This window comes from Lacerta agilis, chromosome 1 (genome assembly GCF_009819535.1).
Source record: "Lacerta agilis isolate rLacAgi1 chromosome 1, rLacAgi1.pri, whole genome shotgun sequence".
Lineage (NCBI taxonomy): Eukaryota > Metazoa > Chordata > Lepidosauria > Squamata > Lacertidae > Lacerta > Lacerta agilis.
The window spans coordinates 43,029,101-43,054,392 of NC_046312.1; the positions used below are offsets into that span (position 1 = coordinate 43,029,101).

The following is a 25,292-nucleotide window of genomic DNA, read 5'->3' on the forward strand; positions in this document are numbered from 1 at the left end:
CATTCACACCTGTAGTTTGCCACTTGATTAAACGATAATCAAGTAGTGAAAATGCTTGTATGGACCACTCCTTATCTAATTGTGCCATTTTACCAGTATGAATAATAATAATAATACATAGTTTGGGTATCTGAGAAAGAGGGTTTGAGATCGTCTTCGTCGTCATCATCATTATTTCCATTGCAGAATTTCTGGACACCCTTGTTTAAGTGATATTTATTATCTTTATTTGAAATGTGAAAATAGAAAGAGGAATGTGCAGACTGTGTTTGACTCTAAATACTTTTAATTGAAAGAAATGTACTGTTTAGAATAAATCTTGTAAATACAACTAAATGCATGCTGCTTTCTTCTGTTTTCTTTCAACTCAGGTGGACAACAGATATGAGGGTGTTTGGGACACAAGGGAGAAAGTTGTGGCATTTGGCTTTGATTACTGCTATTGGTCAGTTGATCCTGAGGATCCCGCATATGCATCTCAGGAAGTGGTAAGGAAAAAAAAGTGGTATTTTTTATATTTCTTGGAAATCTCTAAAATGAAACTGGTTTCTTTATAAAATCAGTAACATATTGAAATTAGCAGTTTCTAATCCATTGATCTTAGGTGTGTGTGAACTGTAGTACTGCGTCAGACCAATAATGCCCTTTAGAACCCACTCCAGATCTTCTTAACATTGACCCAAACTTTCAGAAAGTTGGACTGGACTGGACAGGCCTTTGGTCTGATATGTCAGCATTCTTCTTATGTTTTCAGGATCAGCCAGCTGTCACAGAATAGTAGCAAAGGGTCATGTAGTACTCAGTATGTAGGTGGGATGATCTGGGTTCACATCCCTGATGAATCATTGGTCAGGTGCCTGGGAGTAAGTCCCATTGGTGGTCACTTTGGAGTGCACATGTTCAACGTGTAAAACACATTTAACAAAAGCCAGCCATTGCAAGGAGTGTTACAGTGAAAACTGCTAGCTTGAAGTATCACTGCCATAGATTCAAATAATTATTTTCCTCATTCTTTGACTTTATGCCAATCTGTCACAAATAATAGTTGTGCTTGAAGTACTTACTATTGCTTCATTCACTTGGCAGAGCAATCAGTATCCATCAATTACAATGCGGCTTAGCTGATATCAATTTCATTTTCATTATTTATTCCTACATAGATTGTGGATGCTCTAATACATGGGTAGGCAAAGTAAGGCCCGGGGGCCAGATCCGGCCTAATCGCCTTCTAAATCTGGCCCGCAGACGGTCCAAGAATCAGCGTGTTTTTACATGAGTAGAATGTGTGCTTTTATTTAAAATGCATCTCTTGGTTATTTGTGGGGCCTGCCTCGTGTTTTTACATGAGTAGAATGTGTGCTTTTATTTAAAATGCATCTCTGGGTTATTTGTGGGGCATAAGAATTTGTTCATTATTTTTTTCAAAATATAGTCCAGCCCCCCACAAGGTCTGAGGGACAGTGGACCGGCTCCCTGCTGAAAAAGTTTGCTGACCCCTGCTCTAATACCATCAATATAATTTTATTGTATACTGTATCATCTTGATTATCTGCCTATAGTTTGCTACTGTATCCAAAGCCTGGAAATTCTGGGGTGGAGGACAGGTTGGGGAAATATGTATGCTGAACAACTTAATGGAAATTCATTAATTAAGCATCAATAAAAATGCTTAAGTGTTTGATAGTTGATAATGTGAATTTCCAAATAGAATAATAAATCTTATCTTCGTTCCTGTACAACTGTATGGTAGGCAACACCCCTACACCAAGCCATCTGTTTAACAGATCATATTGTTTTCCATTACGAGGTTTTGTTAGAATTTTTTGCTCCCTAGGGACAGAAGTGGATATTGTTAAAGCCAGGCATATAGTGAGTCAATGCACATGAGATTTAAAGACAGGGATTTTATAAACATTGATGAAAGAGTGCTTGCAGTTAAAGAGCTTTTGCTCTTGAAAATACATTTTAATAAAATGTGTATATTTTGAGACTTAGCTGAATAAAGAATGGGGAATTTTAAAGAGAAAAAACGAGGGAGAGAATTTAATGGGAAACACATCTTTAAAGGAAGGATCACGTATCAATTGGTTAACAGATACAGTACAATGAAATAATTACGATAGAAGAAAATGGTTATTTTTACTAAATATGATTAAAAAGATTGAGTTGGGGTTTTTTTTCCTTTCCCCAGATAGCAGTTGTGAAATTCAAGTTGCATTTGGCTTAGAGGCTTTGGCAGAAACTGTATCCATAATAGAAAGATTGGAGTTTTTCATCGCAAAAACAACTTAATAATTAGCTTTAAAATACGTTGATTAGGAAGTGATATATGCCATGTATGTGGGTATAAAGTGGCAATTTTCTCATGAAATACTTGCAAATTGCTGAGCAGTCAACTGTTATTGTTTTCCCAATCGAGAGAGAGAAAGAGAGAGAGAGATAAGTGAAAAGAGAGCATGATATAAGAAAAGGTTTTTTGTGCAAAAATTGGATCTGCATGAGGGGGAGGGAAATCTCCTCTATGAATGTTTTAGTTATATTACATTTCTTCTGCCAGCGACACAGCTGCTGCATTCAATAGGCATTGAAATGGTTTGGATTTTACACGAATAAGGTCACTTTTTGGCTTTAGCCTGTTTTATTCCCTCTCCAGAATTCCTAAGTTGGAATCAGTGAGCATCTTGAATTAGTCCTATGTTAAGAAAAGATATCATACAGTGAGAAAAAAAAACCCCTCAAATTCCATTTTACTTTTTAATATTATCTTGGTATACATTGCAAACAAAAGAGTTATTAGAATAAAATTATATAGAATTCTCTCTCTTTGGGGGCTGGGATCCACAAATGACCTTACTAGCATATTAATTTTGATAACACTTTGTGGTTAAGTAATTTTTGAAAAATAAGTTAAAGCTAGTTGTTTGAGAGTCTTCCTTAGTAATTGATTTTGTTGTGAATGAGTCAATAGCTAGAATATTGACAAAGAGTAAAAAGGTAAAGGTAAAGGACCCCTGGAAGGTTAAGTCCAGTCAAAGGCAACTATGGGGTTGCTTTCAGGCTGAGGGAGCCAGCATTTGTCCACAGATAGCTTTCCGGGTCATGTGGCCAGCATGACTAAACCGCTTCTGGCGCAACAGAATACCGTGACAGAAACCAGAGCGCAAGGAAACGTCATTTACCTTCCCGCCACAGCGGTACCTATTTATCTACTTGCACTGGCATGCTTTCAAACTGCTAGGTTAGCAGGAGCTAGAACAGAGCAACGGGAGCTCACCCTGTTGCATGAATTCAAACCGCCAACCTTCTGATCGGCAAGCCCAAGAGGCTCATTGGTTTAGACCACAGCGCCACCCATGTCCCTTGACAAAGAGTACAGCCTCCACAACAGACTAAAATGTCAGTTAAGACAAGTAAAATCTCACACAGGTCTTAGAGGCAGGAAGAGGTTCATCACTGTGGTCAAATTGGGAGCTTGAAAGCAACCCAGAAAAAGTCCAAAGAAGAGGTGATTGATAGAAGACACTGTGTTCAGAAACCAGAACCTGAGAGAAGAATAGCTTCAATGTAGTAGTAGCATAGGGGAAAGGCAAATTTAAGGAAAGTAGGCACCACTGAGAATGAAACCTCAAACAGAATGTAGATATAGAACTTTGATGATGTTAGGGGGTTGTAGAAGGGACAGAGGAGACTTTGGATCAGGCAGTGGAAATCCATAGGTAGGATGGTATTAATAGTATGTATAGTATTTGTCTGCTTTAGTCTGCAGTCCAATGCATGCTTACCTGAGAATAAGATCTAATAGAACTTACTTCTAGGTAGAAATGCATAGTGTTAAATAGTGCTGTTAGTGCTTGATGAAAGCAAGTACTCTTGATGAAATTGTTGCAAGTCCAATTAAGTTAAACGGAATATATTTCCAGGTAAATGGATATAGTCGCTAGAAAATTATTTCTTTCCTTTTTCCATTTCATAATAACCTAAGACCTCACCAGCCAAACCATTAGATTGGCCTCTTTGGTTTCTGATTTGTTGAAATAAGTTAAATTGAGCTTCCCTGTGGTCAGCCACTGTTTACCCTTACAATTTGTATAAGTAATAATAAATGGTTATGGTTTAAAAGTAAAAAGCACTGGTTTCATTTTCAACCATCATACAGTCCCTTAAGACCTCCAACAGTTGTGGGAAGTGTTTGGGGGAGAAATTATATATAAATGGACAGTGAAATTTGTAACAACTGGAAAGGTTGGATGCATCTGTACTTATCTTGAATAATGGAATGACAGCTGCTGCACACAGATATTCTTCCAGCTCCTAAAGTATGTGGTGTGTTAGCATGTTCTATACATCTGTTGTCTTAAAGAGTAGGCAAAGGGCTCACCCCTCAAGTTAGCACTATGATTCTTATAGTGTGTTAGTACTTTCTATAACATTGTTTAAAAAGCCTGCTAGATCAGGCCAATGGCCCATCTATCCCACCATCTTGTTCTCACGGTGGCCAACCAGAAGGCAAACACGGTGAACTGCCAAAACCATTTTTACATTACACTTTCCCACTTTAAAAGTTACTACAACTCTTCCAGCTTCTTTCCATCTGACTCCCCATACTGCCATATTATAGACTTGGTGTCTTCCTACGGTTACTGTATAGCCTATCACACAGCCATTTCAATCTCCTTCATCAGCATAATCTCTGCCCTGTAATAAAACTAATGACTTTGGGGAAGTTGTCCTCTCATTGTCCCCAATGCCTCTTTGAAAAGTATTAATGCATCTCCTAGCATAGGAGTCAACTCCTAGGGGCCATGGGGGCTTCGGCCCCCCAGTAAAATATTTGAGGGGCCTGGGGGGGCCCAACGTTGATGGGCATTCCCATTTAAATGGTGTGTGTGCATTGTGTCATGTGATTGATTATGTGGGGTGGGGCCTACCTGGCCCCCCACAATATTTTATTCAAGTTGGCACCCCTGTCTCCTACTGACTAAGTAGTTGTTAGTTCAAAGGAAAGCAAACATTTATACAGACCAGCAGTGGCTATAGTTGCAGGAGAAATGGATGGACGTATGATGCTTTCTCACCACTGATGACACTTCAAATTAATAGGACTTCTGTCTGATTAGACACATTTAGGAATGTGGTATATTTATGATAATATCACCTCCCTAGCCCTTTTAATACTGACTGAGATTCCTGATAATTTTTGGAAAATAAGCCCTACTTTTCTTGAGAATCACAACTCTACTAATATATTACACATTGGAATCATTTGAATTAGACTTTCATAGGCCTACATAGAATACGTAATAGAAACCTAGAAATAGAAATCACAAAGAAATTCGATGTTTTTGAGCTATTTCTAAGGGAAATTGGCAAAAACAACACTGTCAACATGGGAATTTAGCTTGCGGCTGCAGTATTCCGGATATGTCTGGGAAATTCCGAACATATGGCAACCCTAATTGTAGAGTTGGAAGGGACCATGAATATCATCTAGTCCAGCCCCCTGTAATGCAGGAATATGCAGTTGCCCCATTTGGGGATCAAACCTGCAACCTTGTCATTATCAGCACCATGCTCTAAACAACTGAGCTATGCATGCTGGCAATAGAATTGTAGTTTTAAAAAAGAGCAGCAGGTGATTTCCCCCCATATGTCCTATATATCAAGCTGGTACCAAGCAGCAACGAACAAGCTCAAACAGGATCGCAATCAAAAATTAACATGTACAGACATTTTTGAGTGAGAAATAGTATTAGCCCCCTCCATCCTCTCTCCAGCTGCAGGAAGAAAAGTCTCCTGGTCTTCCGGTTGTACCTCCAAAAGCCTTCAAAATAAGAATAAACATTAATACCGCCATGCATTTCCCTGGCTGAGTCCAAACAGAGCTTTAAATACATTTTTCCTTGCAGCTGCTCCTTTCAGTGGTAACATTTAGGAAATGTTTCCTAAGTATGTTCCTGAGTTGTATTTATGCTGCTTACTATGATGTCATCTCATCCTTGAAAATAATGCTTCAGTGATTGCCTTCTGATGCCACTCAGTTTTTATTTAAGTTAATCAATTAGCTTTTTAGTAAAGTTATTTCCCAAGTAGCAGCCACGATACAGTTGACTACCCTCAGAGCAGCATGGATTTTCTGCTGGTCAACTCTGTTATAGTGTGTGCTTAAAGTAATTTAATAACCAAAAACCAGGGCTGACCATACCATTAGGCAGAGTGAAGCAGTTGCCTCAGGTGGCAGCTGTTGGAGGCACCAGTGTCAAACCCCAGTACCTCCTGAGCCCTCTGGCCATTCTCCTCTGTTGAAGATCAGAGCTGTGTGTGCCACAGACCTGTCATACACTCCCTAAACTAACCTCCTGCCCGGAAGAACACCAGGGTCTAGAGACAATGCTGTCCCAATGCCAGTCTTGAAGTAAGCTTTACTGTCAGTCAGTTTCTGTACATGACATTGGGGGTTGCATCTTGTCCTTTGTTTCATGTAAGTGAACTGTCTTTGGGCTTGCAAAGAATGTGGTTTAGCTGTAACTATTTTTCATAGTTTCCCCATTGGCTCCTAGCCAGTATACTTTTATTTTGTAAGAATTGTGTATTGTACATGAATTCTCATTGGCTCAAATACTGTTCCAGTTACAGGTGGGTAGCCGTGTTGGTCTGCCATAGTCGAAACAAAATAGAAAATTCTTTCCAGTAGCACCTTAGAGACCAACTGAGTTTGTTCTTGGTATGAGCTTTTGTGTACATGCACACGAAAGCTCATACCAGAACAAACTCAGTTGGTCTCTAAGGTGCTACTGGAAAGAATTTTCTATTTTGTTTCAAATACTGTTGTTTACTTAATATTGCAGGTAAAGAAAAACCACACAAGAATAATAATATAGAACATACGATACGTCTGTCGCACAATTCTTCAGTTTACCTTGTAGATATGCAGTGATTTCTTTTAAGATTTGAAATGTTGAAAAAGAACTGAGTTTCGCCCCAAGTGAGTTTAGATTTTATTTTATTTTTGTTATGATTTTAGATTTAATTAGGTGCCATCAGTTGTTTTGAAAGAGTTACTAGAAATGGTAATTCTGGAGTCACTAAACAACATTCATTTTAGACACTCGGCAACCCAGATTCTCATGTATTTCCCGTTTTCATAGCCTTGGCATTTCTGCCTGTAGACTCACAGGCTCTGTCTGCACTTAGCTTTGCATAATACAATGTGCGCATTGTTTCACATCCTACTGGGTATAATTTGCATACATTTATTCCCTGATTACAGTAGATGGAATAATAACTTCGTATGAATAGTTCGCTACAATTGAATGTCATAGGAGAGGGAGGGGTGACTGTGAAAATAAAAGTTTAAAAAGTATTTGCAATCCCACAGGAAAGCTGGTATCAAAAGCTGCTTTTGCCAAGCATTGAGATCTTGACGGTCGCGGGAAGTGAATGTGCCACTGTTGCAGCTAAACATAGCAATATTTTCAGTTTCTTATGAAGTACATATGTTGGTCTTAAAGACTTAAATAAACTGAAGCTTTAAATATTTTTATCTGTATCTCTAACAGGAAAGGAATTAATGGAATCAGTGCTCGCATTAAAAAATTAGTTCCGTTACAATGTATTTTGGAACGAAAGGAAAACAGGGACACACCTATACTGCCTATTGAAGAGTATGACACATGGCCCACTGTTGTGCATCCATGGCAACTTACATAATTGCACTGTAGTTCTTGGTGGCTGTTCTAGTTTGGAAGTGGAACGAGGAAAAGGAATAGCGGTAGTATATAGTGGTGTATAGTGGCCCAGGGGTGCAACATCCCATCCCCTCCTTGAGGTGAAACAGGACATGCCACCCTGCCCTGCTGCCACTCCTACCACCACCAGTGCCACCATACTTGCTACCGCCACTTGCACCACCCGCTCTGCCTCCATTGCCTGCACCCTGCCACATGCACTGCTGGAGGAAAAGTGCTGCCTCCACTGGCACCGATTTTGGATGAAACCTCACTACCTAATGGCTGAGACAGCCCTTATAATGCTACCTGTGCATTAGTTTTAATCTTGCCTATAAAAGGACGATTAAAAATAAATCATGATCATCGTAATAGGTTTCTCTATTTCTTATAAATTGGTTATTTCTGTCTCTTAATCTGACCATGGTGTTGTACAGTGATCGTTGCCCAAAAATACATCTGATTCATATTTCACTGAACCAAGTTGGAAGTGTTTTGCACAGGATCCTGAATGGACGTATTGCATGCAATGTATACAATGAACAGCTGAACTGAGAAAATGCATCAATCATTTGAAGGAATTAAAAATACGGTACAACTAGAAAGACATCCACAAAGTATATATCAGACAATTTCAGCGCGAATGGTTGCTGAACAACTCCAAGCATGCCTGGAAGAAGCCTGGAAGAAGTGGACCATTTGGATCCCTTCCGGTCGGGATTTAGGCCTCATCATGGGACTGAAACTGCCTTGGTCGCACTGGTCGATGATCTCTGGCGGGTTAGGGACATGCTTTTCAACATCTACATGCAGCCACTGGGAGAGATCATTGGGGGTTTGGGCTGGGTGTTCATCAGTATGCGGATGATACCCAGCTCTACCTCTCTTTCAACTCAGAACTAGTGAAGGCAGTGAAGGTCCTGTGTGAGTGTCTGGAGGCAGTTGGAGGATGGATGGCAGCTAACAGATTGAGGTTGAATCCTGACAACAGAAGTACTGTTTGGGGGGACAGGAGGCGGACAGGTGTGGAGGACTCCCTGGTCCTGAATGGGGTAGCTGTGCCCCTGAAGGACCAGGTGCACAGCCTGGGAGTCATTTTGGACTTGCAGCTGTCCATGGAGGCGCAGGTCAATTCTGTGTCCAGGGCGGCTGTTTACCAGCTCCAACTGGTACGGAGGCTGAGACCCTATCTGCCCGCAGATTGTCTCGCCAGAATGGTGCATGCTCTAGTTATCTCTCACTTGGACTACTGCAATGCACTCTATGTGGGGCTACCTTTGAAGGTGACCCAGAAACTACAACTAATCCAGAATGCGGCAGTTAGACTGGTGACTGGGAGCGGCCGCCAAGACCACATAACACTGGTCTTGAAAGACCTACATTGGCTCCCAGTACGTTTCCGAGCACAATTCAAAGTGTTGGTGCTGACCTTTAAAGCCCTAAACGGCTCCAGTCCTGTATACCTGAAGGAGCATCTCCACCCCCATCATTCTGCCCGAACACTGAGGTCCAGCGCCGAGGGCCTTCTGGTGGTTCCCTCACTGCGAGAAGCCAAGTTACAGGGAACCAGGCAGAGGGCCTTCTCGGTAGTGGTGCCTGCCCTGTGGAACGCCCTCACACCAGATGTCAAAGAGAAAAACAACTACCAGACTTTTAGAAGACATCTGAAGACAGTCCTGTTTAGGGAAACTTTTAATGTTTGACGGACTATTGTAAGTTAATGTTTTGTTGGAAGCCACCCAGAGTGGCTGGGGAAACCCAGCCAGATGGGTGGGGTATAAATAATAAATTATTATTATATTATTATAATTTTTAATGCTTATCTGATAGACTGTGCACCAGTATTGTGAGATACAAAATACCTGAAAAATAATTTTTGGGGATTCATTTATTTGACTAAAGAGTATGCAACACCAATGGATTGTATCCAGTGGTGGTTTGAACTAACAGAGAACATGTGGAAGGCGGGAACTGCAGCTCCTGTGCTTCCAAAATAGCTGCTCTTGAGAGTTTGGGGAGCCTCTTTGGAACAGTATGAGATGTGGTATTTAGAGCAGAAGGAAGAAGCAGGGGAAATTATCTGCCCTACCTTCTGTAAGAAGTGGAAGGCAAAACCACCAATGAATATAATCCAATGCATACATATGACAGTGTATTTCTTGCTATCTCTTCTATCATCCGAAGTGAGAAAGAGGGAGGAGATTTCCAAGTGCTATTTCCACATCTTTTGGCTGAAATATCTAATGTCTTTGAGCATCAGATGATAGGGTTAGACCCCTACTAGGTACTGTACTGAAATGCCCTAAAATCTGGAAAACCCTTTCAAGGTCTTAGAAGGGAGGAACAGGGAACATTTGTCTTAGTGAGCTTTTCAGAGATTGATACATGGTGGCTAACAGCTCATTCTGAAGGCTGAGAACCAAGGTTGTGTTTTTAAAATAACCTTTTGTTTCATGATAATAGAAAACTAAAGCTTAGTGGTTGGTTCTTATCAGCATAGAATGTGAAAAGGAACCACTTGTGACCTTATAGCCCTTTTATAATTTGAAGTTTGTCCTTGGGAATGTACAGTTCTTCTGGCTGTGAATTTGCCATCCAAAATTACAACCTGTGTTGGTTTCCCTGATGTTGTGCAAATAATAACTGCATTATTTCTCACCACATTGTGCATCCAATATCTCTGTGCCAGACTGGGGGGGCTGTGTAAAAGGTGTGTGTGCATGTTAGCATGTGCTGACCACTACCAGAAACACATACTAAGTTGAATCTCTCCCTAATTAACCTCTGGAGCTGATCCCCTTTCCTTGGATAATCGAAAATAACAATGCCTCAGTCTCCTGTTTTGTTTTATTAGAATCAGAAGGGAGATACTTACTGCAGTATCAAATTTTCAGGGAGACTATTTCTAGAGACTTGGTAGGACCCTTTCTTGTGTCTCTTGACAGAATTGTGCTCTAGGCAGCTGCTGGAATCTCTGGGGTGCTGATTTCCAAGCTGTGTGTTGCCCAACTTCATTGTCTCCAATGAAGTTGTCCCATTTGCATAAGGATTTCTGCTTATGCAAGGAACTTCCCCTCCCTCTCCTTTCCCCACATACCCATCATGCCCTCCATATGCCCCAGAGGCTTGGGGAAACTCCCAGAAGAGATTTTAGGGTGGTGCATGGAGAGAGGGAAGTTGCACCAATTTTGTTCAATGCAACACAGTTAAGTTGTATCAGTGCTTTTTTTTCTTAAAAAAATGTTTAGGGGTACTCTCATTTTGACTGAAGAAAATCACCATTTTATAGTTCAAATTGGGAAAAATAAATACAGTAAATGGACAAAAGTACAAAGATTCACAAAATGTTTAGGGGTATGTGTGCCCCTGCGTCCCCGTCCCCCCCCCCCAGAAAAAGCACTGAGTTGTATTCCTTAATTTTAAAACTTACATGTAAATGTCAGGGCTTCTAAGCTGCCTTTCCCCTTGGGCAAAACAGTCAAGTGTCAGGAATCCAGCTGGGTGTTGTGTAGCCATTGCCTAGTTTTTACTCTGAGAAACTGTCAAAAGAGATGAGGTAGACCAATAGCTTCCTTGCCCACAGCATGGTAGCACAGTTGCAGAGATGCGCATTGATGTACCTGTTGCCAACCAAGAGAGCCAGGATGTTGTTTCAAATCTTCAGAACCCCATTCTAGCCACACAGCCAATAGGATTTTTCCTATAGATTTATCTGTTGGAGAGCAGCCGTCTCTTCCGTTTCACCATTTCCTGTTTAATTGAGCAAAGAAGTGAGGATCTGAAGATTGGCTAGGCTTCCTAGTAGTGTAGCCAGTCATCTATTTACAAGAGAGAGAAATGCTTCAAAATGAACACAGTCTCACTCTTTCTTCTTCGTCATGAATAGTGTAATGTTGCTTAAATAAACCCAGTGTCATAGCAGAAGTTTCTTGCTCCAGTAAGGAATATAATGGGGTTCCCTGTGTTCTGGTGGCTGCTTTCTTTCCACACAGAAAGCCTTCAGCTGGGATTAATTTGGTATTCCTCGTGAGAGTTCACATGCAGAAAAGACCCTGTATCATTGAGACAAAGCTATTACATTGGTCCTTCCTTCCCGCATTATAGTCTATTACAGTACTTTAAAAAATAATAAGAAAGGGCTGCATTCTCTGCATCCTTTCTATGAAGATTCCTATGGCTTTGTGTCATTGGCTTTTACTATTTTGATAGAGGGGTGGATTATTTGGCTAGTTTAATAAGAGGTTAAGGTCTGGTGCTAGCTAAAAGTTTTATGTCAACGTAAAGTGGAACAATCCGTTATGTGTTGGTCCGTTATGTTTGTGTCAGCAGCTGAGGATAGTTTCAGGCCAAGCCAAAGACCAGATAGAGATATGTGTGTGTGTTTAACCCTTTCTTCCTTAGCCCTGTCTGCTCAAAGTAGCTCCTCAAACTGCTGTATTTCTGATTTTGCAAGGAGAAAGCCAGTGGTGAGCTGTTGAGCAGGTGGCAGCTTAAAAGGATGGGGTTAAGCAACCTCTCACCACTCTATGAATTGTCTGTTTGGAGTGAAGACATGTACAGTCATACCTTGGATCCCAAATGCCTTGGTACTCAGACGTTTTGGCTCCTGAATGCCGCAAACCCGGAAGTGAGTGTTTCGGTTTGCGAACATTCTTTAGAACCCAAATGTCCGATGGGGCTTCCGCAGCTTCCATTTAGTTGCAGCAGCTTCCTGCAACCAATCAGAAGCCGTGCTTTGGTTTCTGAATGTTTTGGATGTCAAATGGACTTCTGGAACAGATTCCGTTCGACTTCCAAGGTATGACTTTACTTATTTCACCTGTGATATAAACAGAATTCTTGGGGAAAGAATAGTGTTCTATGTGTGGCTGTATACACACCATATATTTAAAGCACAAATAATCATGGGAACTGTAGTTTACCCATCATACTCAGAGAAGACCTATGGAAGTAAATGAACTTAAGTAACTTATAACCAAAGATTTCAGTGGGCCTAGTCTGTGACTTAGTTGGATAGCACCCACTGAATTCTTCATAGAAGTATACTTAAGTAAAAACAGATGTTACTATAGTGCTATAAAGCAGCCTTCAAGATTATGTCAGGCCAAAACCAGACTTCCACCACAATGTTTTTCCAGAGCTGGAAATAAAAGCCTCAAGGGCAAAAGGTTGCCTGTGATCTTATTTTATAAAACAAGTGTATATATGTGATTACAGTGGAGCAAAATCTCTTGAAAATTCTAGTTGTGGTATTTGAGACTATTTTGAGTCTAAAATGAGAAGCAGCAGATATTAATTTGAGATGTTCCTAAAAGCAAAACATTTTGACCATATTGAGCTCCACAGCTTGGACATGGAAGTGTATAGTTTTCTCCATGGTCTGGTCTATCAGGTTTTCATAAGCCTGACCCATTTTTTTAGATGAAAAAGTATGAAGTATATAATAGGGACTTCTGAAGTTATTACTACTAGACTTATAGAAAGACTAACCAGAATGTATTCAAACGAGACAAAATGATTTTCAAATATTCTCAGACTTTCCTCTCAAGTTCACAGATTGTATTTTCTTATGTTAGCAAAATATGTCATCTGAGCTAACTGTGCTTGAATAGCAAGTGATTTATTTCCTTTGTGCAATAAACTAAGTCATTTTTGTTTTTAATATATACTGTGTTTGTTTTACTGCCTTGTAAACATATGGTGTCCTCCTGTCATGTGACAGAACTTTTTCTGTGCTGCATTTTTGGAAGGCTTTGTTCTTCAGGCTAGTGTGGATTTGGAACATCTGCAGGACAGTCATCAAAGTGCAAAATCTGAAAATCTATACAAAATTTAGAGCAGCTATTAGAAAATAGCTGGGTTTTGTTTCATGGCACCACCTCTGTAGCCCACTGTTCCCAGATTCTTTGCACCTTTCCTTCTTTCTGCGTACCCTGTGTATGTGCTGAAACGTTGCATATTATCTGAAAGCCTTAATCTTTTGAAACAAGATTCCTTATGCCAAATACAGTGGTACCTTGCTAGACGAATGCCTCGCTAGACGAAAAACTCGCTAGATGAAAGGCATTCGCTAACGAAAGGCTGACTCGCAAGACAAATTTTCCTATGGGCTTGCCTCGCAAGATGAAAAATGTTCACGATTTTTTTTCTTTTCGTCAAACCGCTCTTCCCCCGTTGGTGCTTCGCAAGATGAAATTTTCGCTATACGAAACTCGCAGAACGGATTCATTTCGTCTTGCGAGGCACCACTGTACAACAAACACACAGAAGCAAAAAGTCATGAGGTTTTTGTGGAAGCAGGGTTGGAGGAGCACTTCCGATTTGCAGGTGTTACAGCTTTCTTGGTGGAGGAGGGGTTTATAAAGCACCTACTGTTGCATTGATTAGGTACTCTACAGGTTGTTGTTTTTGGGGGAGTTCTCTGTTAATTGGATGTGACTTTCATAAAATTGTGTGGCAAATAGAGCCTCACTTTCATGTCCCTTAAGCATGGAAAATTAACTGATAGGCAGAATGCATATTCCCCTTTTGAAGATGCAGAGGCCTGGAGTGGCTCCTTCCTGCTCATGCTTCCTGAACATTACTGAGGATAAGTATACATAATACTTACTTGTCGAACACCCTGGAACTCAGACGTTTTGGCTCCCAAGCGCCACAAACCCAGAAGTGATCTGGTTTGCAAACCTCCTTTCGGAACCAAAACATCTGATGGGGCTTCCATGGCTTCTGATTGGCTGCCGGAGCTTCCTGCAGCCAATCAGAAGCAGTGATTTGGTTTTTGAACCTTTTGGAAGTCGAACGGACTTCCGGAATAAATTCCATTCGACTTCCAAGATGCAACTGTAAATATAATTTCTCTCTCTTTTTTTCATTTTAGGTTTTCCAAGACCTTGGTACTTCAGTATTATCCGGTGCTTTTAAAGGATACAACATTTGTCTTTTTGCATATGGACAGACAGGTTCAGGAAAAACATACACCATGATGGGCACTCCAGTGAGTTACATTCTTCAATACATTATGTGTCTTGCTTTAAATGTGCTAAGGCCTCAAGTTCAATATGCAACAGAATCTTTTGGATTTTAAGCATTGGTGACTTAGGACTCAGCTATATAGCTGCAAATATAATGTTTTAAGTGTGTTTTAAGTGCCTTATACAAATGTGACACTAGATGGCAATGGTGAGCTTAATGGCAAAGTCAATATATTTTTTGAAACGTTTATTTAAAAAAAGCATTTTCACAGTGTTTTTTTATATGTGTCTGGATTCCACCTTAATGAGATGGATGTATGAAAGTGATGTAATATTCGCCTGGGTCACATATCACATTAAAAATCATAGTTAGAAGCAAACAATGATGTGATATGCACACAGAGTGTGCTAATGTGTGCTGATGAAAAGTTATTGTTCTGCTTCTCTCCCACTCCTGCCACTGCTGCAATACCAGAGAGCAAGTCAAGCTTGTTGTGACATCTAAACATAGGCTTGTTTCTCTTCAAACCACAAGTGGTAATCAAGGTTTGTTTTTGAAACTGACTCTTGGGATTCTTTCCCTCTTTCACCCTATGTTCAACATTAGGCACTATCAAATGTTTTTGAAGCTAAAAATAGAGGAAGTCCACATTAATACGGACAATGAGCAAATTACATGCTAGATATTAGCATAGCTGAAGCATTTCAGTCCTTCAAGGCGTTCTTGCTTTTGCCATCCTAACTTCTTTGGACTACAGTAGTCCAGTCTGGAAGGCCACTTCTAGTTTTGTGAATCTTGCTTACTCCTGCCATGTACTTTGAATCTGTATGATTTAAATTAACAGGAGTGTTTGATTAAAGAGTTTCTTGTTGCACAGAGGTCTGCATGATTTTCAGTTATTATAACTTATTGGTTTGTAGCCAAAATTACGCAAACAAGTCTTCTGTCACAGCAGGGCTTTCTTACCCTCTCCTCCCCATTGCAGCCTCCTTTGCTTTTCGCTATAGTTTCTCTTGAAAATTGAGCGGCCTTCAGGAAAAGCCTGGGATTTGTTATTTGTGTGGGGAATGCATTAGGTGGTGGGAATCAGGAAAAACTGGACAGAGGCAGCGTGTAGTGTGTGTAGTGTGTACAGGCCACAAGTGTGTGAGTTCAAACAGTCTTCACTGATTTTGAACACACAAACTTTACACACTCAATGGAGACATTGGGAGGGCAGCAGTGAAGATGAGTGGGTCAGAAACTGAACAAGTGGACTTCTGCACAATGCAGTTCTTGTTTCACTCCCCAATTCTGTCACAGAACAACTCTCCAGTTTTATGATCTGGCACTACCAGTTATCTAAAACAGTTTTGCTCCCATAATGATTCCCCCCCCCCTTTTTTTTAGCTTTCCATGCTATAGTCACATAGTACCAAGGAAATTTTACCATTGTTTAAATACCAAGCGACTCTTTATAACCACAAATGAACAGCAATCTTGTCTCTTTCTTCACTTTTCAAGGCATCCATTGGATTAACACCTCGTATATGTGAGGTATTTATTTAATTAAACCAAATATTTACGTTGATAAAAATTTCATTGAGTCTACCCCTCTACCCTGATCTAGAAAGCAAAAAATGAAAATGTCTGATTTCTGTAGGGTCTGTTTTCAAGGGAAGATGACTATACAAAACAGTCAGCATCATGCAGAGTAGAAGTCAGGTATGTGTGTTTCTATTTCCCTTTGTCATGTGATTCTGTAGGTCTTTACTGTTCTAATTCGTCCTCTAATGCTGTAGCCCTAACACCCTCAATGATTGTGGCTGGAGTAGTTAAAATTTACTGCTGGTTCTGGGACATGTCAACATCCATGCTGAGGCAGCTGGCTCTGGAGCGGCTCAGGACTTCATGGTCACCATGACAACCATGGGGCTGTCCCAATATGTCACTGGCCCAACGTACATGGCAGGCCACACTCTGGACCTTGTTTTCTCGACTGGGCAGGAAGAGGGTGGTTTGAAGGTGGGGGGACATTGACATCAGTCCCTTGTTATGGTCAGATCACTTCCTGTTGAAATTTAGGCTGTCAGCACCTTTCCCCCTCCACAGAGGCGGCGGGGGACGACGACGACCTTTTAGAAAGGTCTGCCCTCGGAGGCTGATGGATCCAGTGGGATTCCAAATTGCTCTGGGGGGTTTTCCAGCTGATACAACTGGTGTCCCTATCAAAGCCCTGGCCGACCTCTGGAACACCCGAATGCCTCGGGCTATTGACACAATTGCCTCTGAGTGTCCTCTCCCACTTCATGGAGCCTGCTTGGCCTCCTGATATACTCCAGAGCTTAGGGCGAGGAAACAAGATGGGAGACGGCTTGAACGCAAGTGGAGGAAAGATCCAAATGTTAGGCTCTAGACAATGTTATGATTGGACAACCAGTGGGCCTAGAGGTGGAGTAGGTGTGTCTGGTGGGCAGGGCAGAAAGGCATGATCTTCTTTCCTCATCATGCATAGCTTCTGCTTGTGAAGAAGTACATCCAGGCTGGCCCAGAATTCCTTTATCATTACCTCTACTTTTCAGTTTCCTTGAAATCTATAACGAGCGAGTCCGAGACTTGTTAAGGCAGTCAGGCCATAAGAAGCCATATACACTTCGTGTCCGTGAACATCCTGAGATGGGTCCATACGTTCAAGGTCAGTGACTTTTAACACGGCAAATTGATATTATGTGCATAATTTGTTCATTTTTGTTGTTCCTTTGCTTTCATTTATTATATACTGATAAGAAAGATGTGCATAATAATAGCAGCCAGAGCAATGGCATAAAAAGTACACTGTACTGGAAATGGCATCTGTCCAAATTCTGGGAATCCTGCTTGAACATTCCATATACGGTGATTGTTGCCTAGCGTCTGTGTCTTCTGATAGGCCCATAAGTTCCAGCAAAGCTCTGGTGCACTTCTGTTGCTAATGATGAAACATTAGCAGTTCAAATGTTCAGAAGGATTTGGCTAGATGCCTGAAATATGTGAAATACAGCCTTTGTTGAACAGTGTCATGTGGTAGACTTAAAATGCTGTTGTGAGACCACATAAACTGAATTGATTTTAAACTGGTGATTCAGTTTGAGTGAGTTACTAGCCAGATGGTAGCTTGGTGCATGTATATGCATATTTAAAAGCTTTTTAGAAAGTAGGATAATATCTCACTTTACTTCTCCCCTCTTTCATTCGAATTATTTATTTAGAGAAGCCTTTCCCAACCTAAGTGGACCTTCAGATGTTTTAGACTGTAATTTCAGTCAGGCTCAATCGGTATGGCCAATGGCCCAGGGGTGACTGACGTTGGGAAAGGCTGCTTTTAGATGAACAGTTGGCAAAGAAAAGTGTGGTCCATATATTTCTGCATATATTCTCAAGCTAAGCTTTTCAGAAAGTGGTGACATTTTAAATAGGAACACTATATCCTGGTAACTGCATATCCCTCAACTGTCTCGATAAAAGCGGGACATCCAGTTTTTTCACACAAGAGCATGGCACCCGTTTTGGGTGCTGTGATCTCATCCTGAAAAAGTGGGGCCATGATCTTGTGTGGCGCCCCAAAATGTGTGTTTGGGGGCATGAGAGCAAAGTCCCCCTCAAAACACATGTTTTGGGGACCGCAATCCTGCGCAGATCACGTGACTTGCATAGGAGCATGACCCTGGACATGCATTCCAGTTTCCCCCCTCAACGTTTTGGAGGGTATGTAACTGCAATAGGCGCATGGGTTTTAAGGAATTTACAGCATGATCTTATGCCTGTTTACTCAGACATAAATTCCATTGCATTTCATGGGACTTACTGCCAAGGATGGTGGATTATGTGTGTAGCCCTAGAATCAAGATGGCTTTGTAAATTGTTCAGCCAAACTCTTCCTAATCTAGTGACATCTTGTTGGAACTTGTTCCAAAACAACAAACTTCCTTGCCTGTACATTATTCCCATGAAGGGATAGTTCTGCAAACATAAAGAGATGGAGCTGCCTCCTCCCTAGAAGTGAAAACTATAAAATACTTCCACTTCTGCATTGCGGGCATTGCCTACCTTAAAGACAGATCACAGGATTTTAAAGTACTTGGAAATGCAAGTGCACCAATGGAGCCAATCTGCTCCTCCTCTTGGTTTGCCTGTATCATGCCAGTGTCCCTACCCCATTGTCTTTCCCACTCCTGGTAAGCAGCAGCCACACACCTGCCAGGAAGCTAATGTTGCAGCTCCACCCCACCAGGCCAGCAGCTACACCAGCCCATGTTTTTTCCATCATGGAATTTTGTTACATTGATAGCATTAGCACGGTTTTAATTTATGGAACAAAGGGCAAAACTTAATTTTTCTATTCTTGCACGCACTGTGCTTTTTAAAAGTCCAGGCAGTAAAGAGTTTATAGGTAGCAAAAGCAACCCAAAAAGCCAGCAGTTTGCAGGAAAGTTGTAAAGTGTGTGTACCTCTTGGTTTCAGTTAATGAACTTAGGTTTAATTAGAAATAGTCATAATTGCAGGCTAATGGTTGTCACGGGAAGCAGCATTTTTTGTTACCATGTGTCCCTCATGAGTCTGGTAAAATAAAATGTGGAATATGACATCATTTCATTGCTAATTCCTCTGCTCTGCTCCACTCCATTGGCTGCTACTAGTAAGGAAACCTGCAGCAAGATGAATCTGTTTCACATTTTGCTTTAATAAATGTTTTGGGGGGCGGGAAACACTATGTGGGGAGAGAGAAGACTTTGAGCAGCAGTCTCACATCCTCAGTAATGTTTAGTTCTGGCCTTAGGTGCAATTAAAAGTTTTGGCCGTAGGCTTCTTGCATTCCTAGTAACCTTATGTATGAACAAGGCACCCATATTTGCATCAGCTGCATTTTGCGTCACTCTGTTTACAAGCAGCACATTTTCCAGTTGCAAATCTCAGTTTTTAAAAAGAAAGAAACGGTACCAAATGTTTTTGGTAGTTTCCATGCTATCACTATTTACAGTAAATAATTTCTAGATCTTAGCCTTTTAAAACTCTGAAAGCCTTTTAATGCTGCCTATTGGAATGGTTTCAAAATTCTCTCTTCCAGATGTTAAGGAACCAGCATCTTTTAACATCAGGAAATGATGCAATGCAGGACCAATTTTTAGCCTAGAAAGACTTCCAGATCTTTGTGATATTTAAAAATGGCCACTCTTTTTCTAAAACAACCACATTGTGCTTTTCCTGCTATTCCATCTCTACCGCCATTGACATACCTTAATTTTATATGACTTTCTGGAGTAAAATGTGCAAACTACTGCAGTAGCTGTGTGAGATCTTCTAGTGGTTGTGCTCTCTGAATCCTATTTGAGGTGCTGTAGCGGAGGGGTATTGCAGAACTGCAAGAGGCTTGTATTTATGCATTCTTTATTTTTGTTGCAACATAATTTAGTAGCAACATGCTTGCATGCAGCTGTAAATACAGAGCAGTGTGTCACTACCAATGCAGCAACTCATCTTTTCTACGTAGTATATTATTAGTACTGAAGTTGCATTGCTGCAGTATGCTGCTCTCTAGTGGGACTGCAGAGACTACCGGTAATTCTGAATTTGGCAGTGCAGCATCTCTGTCTTGTAGTTTCCTTTCTTGCAAGCTTCAACAGTGGGTTTTTTTTTGGGGGGGGGGTTGGTTAAAAATTGTTTTCACTTTTTTTCTTGTACTAATTTGTTTTGGTTTATTTATCTGTACTCAACTCAGAAGTGATAACCTAGTTTTAGAAAGGTTGTTCACATTACATTATTGTCAAATCATAGAATCATAGAGTTAGAAGAGACCACAAGGGCCATCCAGTCCAACCCCCTGCCAAGCAGGAAACACCATCAAAGCATTCCTGACAGATGGCTGTTAAGCCTCAGTTGTTTTGATTTTGAGAGCCAGTGTGGTATAGTGGTTAAGAGCGGTAGACCCATAATCTGGTGAACCGGGTTCGCGTCTCCGCTCCTCCACAATCAGCTGCTGGGTGACCTTGGGCTAGTCACACTTCTCGGAAGTCTCTCAGCCCCACTCACCTCACAGAGTGTTTGTTGTGGGGGAGGAAGGGGAAGGAGAATGTTAGCTGCTTTGAGCCTCCTTCGGGTAGTGATAAAGCGGGATATCAAATCCAAACTCTTCTTGTTGTTTTCTTCCTGCACAATCAACCACAGTTCAGGATCCCAATGACTGTAAGTGACATAACACACATGCCGTGTTTCTTGCAGAGACTCTATGGAATAAGATTTGCCGCTACCCCTCTTTCCTCTCAGCATCACACATGCAGAAATGCTCTTGCATAGGGTTATCTGAATGCACCTGACTATATTAGGTCTAAAAATAGAAAGCACATTTCATTAATGATGGGTCCTATTGTGTTTAAAATCTCTGTTAGGTCTGTCTCAACATGTGGTTACAGACTACAAACAAGTAGTTGGACTTCTGGAAGAAGGAATAGCAAACAGGTATTTTGCTTTTTAAAACTCCAAAATATGTTGCCTCCTTATTTATACAATATTGATTTTTATTCCAGTTACTCCTTTTTACTTCCAATCACAATTAACAGATTAATACTCTAATGGAAAGTCCTTTCACTTCTGGTTGCTAGGGTAGAACTTTAGTGCACAGGTGGGTAACCTGTGGCCCTCCAGATGATGACCCAAACTCCCACCAGCACCAGCTAGCACTACCAGATGGGATTTTTGTCCACAAACATCTGGATTGCCACAGGTTCCTTACCGCTGCTTGAAAAACATACCTGACAACAGATAAGCATAGTGTTCCCAATCCAGATCTTGGAACTATGGTGTTAACTTGATTCTTCTCCTTCTTAATATTGGCTATCATCTGTTTTCTATACCGACTTAGAGACAATTACTTTTAAACTTTTCTGCTTTTCCCTCTATGTAGAATTACAGCAGCCACACACATTCATGATGCCAGCAGCAGATCCCATGCTATCTTCACCATCCAGTATACTCAGGTTAGTCCCATTTTCCACTGGAGAATTTTTCAAACCTTAAAGATAAACGTTATTTGCTTTGATTTGAACAATAAATCCATTTTATCAAAATGACTGGAATGCTTATATGTCTATCTATTTTCTTCCTTTTTTTAGTTAGTTAATTTCAATTGGACCACATGGAGTCCAGTCTTTGCCTAAAACTATGTATGTGATGCACTGGCAGAGGAAGAGGGGGGCAGGGGGAGTGTACCGCCCCCAGCACCATGATCCTGGTGGGGTGCCATCATGGCTGCTCCTCCCCGTGCTGGGTGCCACGCCCCCGCAGACAGCATGTCACACCCCCAGGATGCGTGCCACGCCCCTGCAGTCAGCGCGCCATGGCCCTAGGACACGCTCCACGCCCCTGCCTGCTCTCCGCCCCCAGTGCTGGAGCATGAAGTTCTGCCACTGATGCGATGGAGATCTTTTGACCACCTTAGTCCTTAGGGTAGCACACATTAGAATCCAGACTATTGAAACCCTCTATACAATTCTGTTTTGTGAAGGTCATGATATATATTCTTACCTTTTGTGCTGTTCTTGTGTGGCAAAATCCATGCCTGTTAATGTACATGAACTAGAGAATTTGTTTTGGCTTCTCACATAGCAGTTCCTATGCTAAACCTCTAACTACTTTGTGAATTTATTGGAGGATGCAGGAAAAAGAAGAAAAAGATAATATGCACCTAAAACTAACTAAATTTGGTGTGAATTATTATAATATTTGAATTTGTTTCCTTTAAGGCTATATTAGAAAACAATCTGCCCTCTGAAATTGCAAGCAAGATCAACTTAGTGGACCTTGCAGGCAGGTAATATTTTGCTTTTCAATATAGCATTTTGTAAGCCAGCTTTTTTTAAACTTTCGGCTTTTTAGAGAACAATTTTCATATCAACTTGCTTGTCATGGGACTCCTGTGTATTGCAGAGGACTAAGGGGCATGTTCACACCTAACTTCAATGTTAACCTTAACATAATCCCACATTGTCATTGGAAGGGAAAACTCTGTTTCAAGGAAGCTTGTTTGCCATTACTGATTAGTAGCTTGTGGTTTTGGGGTACTCCAGAATTATCCAAACACAGTTTGAAAGCTGCAAACTACAGTCATAAACGGATGCCGTATTACAATTTTTACTTTTGATGCACTCAATAATATTTTAAATTGTACAGTGAAAGTATAGAAATTAAGCTAAATCCTGGAGACAGAGGAGGCAAAGTAGGAAGAAGATATGGACTTGATTGGAATAGTATCAAGCACCAGAAAAGATTAAGTAAAGATGTATGTGTACATTTCTGGTTGTTTAGTGCAATTTAGGTTAGCAATGTTAAAAAGCTTTGGAATGTTTTTACCTCCTATTGAACATATCTAGGTCCTTTGGAAGCAAGTATATTTGCATTATTTTGAATGATACTGGAGAGGCAAATGCAATTTAATCTGTTGAGGATAAAACAAAAAGGGTAGAGAGGGATCGTTCAGAGATACAATCATTTACTCTAATAGTGAACTTGGGTGGGTGAATTACAATCATTGTGGAAGAAAATGGGACGACCACAAAGTAGCAGTTTCTTCATAGTTGAGGAACTCCTCAGGTATGCAAAAGAATCTAAGACTGTAAAATTAAGAAAGGATTTTTAATCACAAAATAGCTTGACAAGGACCTAAAAACAATGGCTATATAGAATGTTGAGGGAATCAGTTTTTAAAAGAGAGGAAATAGGGGAGAGGGCTAGAATTGGCCTAAAAGCTTTTACTATATTTAGTATAGAGTGGATGCATGCCATGAAACAAACAAACAAACAAACAAACACCCTCTTCGGGTTATATATAGGAAGGTTTCAGAAGGAAACAAAGGAAACAACACTTGTTTCCTTTGCTAGTCTCTTCCTCCCATCTGTATAGCAATCAAATGCTCAGGTTTAGGGATGGCAACCAGCCTTGAAGCTGAGCCTTTCCCCCTTGAAACCTCATTGCCTGCCAGTGAGACACAACAACTCTATGAGATTTCTGTTCCAGATAGAGAACAAGAGCACTCTGGTTAGCGATAAGTAGACATACACACCATAAAATGCTTGTACTTGTGTATAATTGTATGAAAGATGAGAGCGGAATAAAGTAACGGTAATCACATATCTTGTAAATATGTTAGAATGCCCCCCAGGGTCCCTTCCAACTCTCCAGTTCTATGATTCCTATGAATGTACAATATTCAACAGATAACAAATGTTGTTCTTTTAAATATTAATGTATTAACAATCTGAAGAAATTGGTTTCACCAGCGAACACTGTCAGTGGAAGCCCACAATGAGGCTTCCCCTGCTGCTTCCTCCAGTGTTCCCTGGTTGCCCCTGAAATTAGCCCTGGAGGTCAGGAGAACCCTCCAAACCTGTGCTGAGGGTTTTTCCAACTAGTAAGCTGTTACGCTCTTGTACAAAGGAAGCATTCGTAATAGTACGACAAATTCCACTCACAATGTTCAAAGTTTGATGCTATACTGTTGCATTCCATAGAACAGTGTTACTGATCTCCTTCTTTCCATGATTTGTTTTAGTGAAAGAGCTGATCCAAGTTACTGCAAAGATCGGATTACAGAAGGTGCCAATATTAACAAATCATTGGTTACTCTTGGCATTGTCATCTCTACATTAGGTATAAATAATGTTATCTTTCATTGGAGCAATAGCTAGACATAATGCTGCCATACAAAATGCCTTATTGAATCTTACTTTAAAATTTACCAGGCAAACAGTAATGATGATGCATTATATTCTCACTTGGCATGGTAAATCAATTAAGTGTTTGTAAACTATTGCAGTTACTCCCAAGGGAAACGACTTCAACGTAGGACAATAAATTAAACATTGTCCTCATTTGAACGTCACAGTAAGCCCAAACTATGATTTACCAGCAGCATACAGACTTGCTACTCTTCTCATCCCCAGTTTTTCATTCCCATATTGTGCTGAGCTAAGCCAAGGTTTACTGTGTCGTCCGCACCTGTGCTCTTGTTTAAGCTCTCTTCTCACTCACCACAAGCTACAACCAAGAACAAACTCTTTTAACAATGCAGTTGTGTGATTTTGTTCCTGTTTATGTGGGGGAACATACATTCTGCTTCCAGCATTTTCAAAAAGAAAAACCTCTGTAAGGACAGTGTGCTATGGCGCAGGGAAGTAAGAGCTGAAAGATGCTGAATGAAGTTGCAAGTAAACTACCTTCTGACTCCAAATAGCAATGGCTAACAGGAAGGTGCCTCGTGTCATTTAAAAAAAACAGTGCTGGGTTAGTATGCTTGCATGGGAGCTATACAACAAGGGAACATGTATCTAGCATCTTTAAATAAAAAAAGCTTGGAGGGAGATACAGTGAGGGCTCATCCAAGCTCCCATTTGTACCATGATTTGTAGGCATAGCTTTGTGCTTTCCAAACACGGGTTTGAGTGGTGTGTTTTTTCCATCTCGCTGGAAAAACCTGTTTACCACTGAATCAGAACAAACATCCGTTGAGTTTTCTGCAGATTGACATTTGTTTCAGTTCATTGATATATACCTGTAGCAGGTATTTGGGGGAGTGGGGGTGGATGGAG

General features: G+C 40.8%; 1 protein-coding gene across 1 annotated transcript in view; it reads left to right on the plus strand.

Annotated features, from left to right (window-relative positions):
• The window catches only part of STARD9 (StAR related lipid transfer domain containing 9), an 88,829-nt gene that overhangs the window by 9,893 nt on the left and 53,644 nt on the right, over positions 1–25,292 (plus strand). The window contains exons 3-11 of the mRNA XM_033145996.1: positions 372–488; positions 14,602–14,718; positions 16,200–16,232; positions 16,339–16,400; positions 17,258–17,370; positions 21,098–21,167; positions 21,613–21,685; positions 22,451–22,518; positions 24,257–24,354. Coding sequence (XP_033001887.1) covers positions 372–488; positions 14,602–14,718; positions 16,200–16,232; positions 16,339–16,400; positions 17,258–17,370; positions 21,098–21,167; positions 21,613–21,685; positions 22,451–22,518; positions 24,257–24,354 — 751 coding nt within the window. The remainder of the gene's footprint in view (positions 1–371; positions 489–14,601; positions 14,719–16,199; positions 16,233–16,338; positions 16,401–17,257; positions 17,371–21,097; positions 21,168–21,612; positions 21,686–22,450; positions 22,519–24,256; positions 24,355–25,292) is intronic.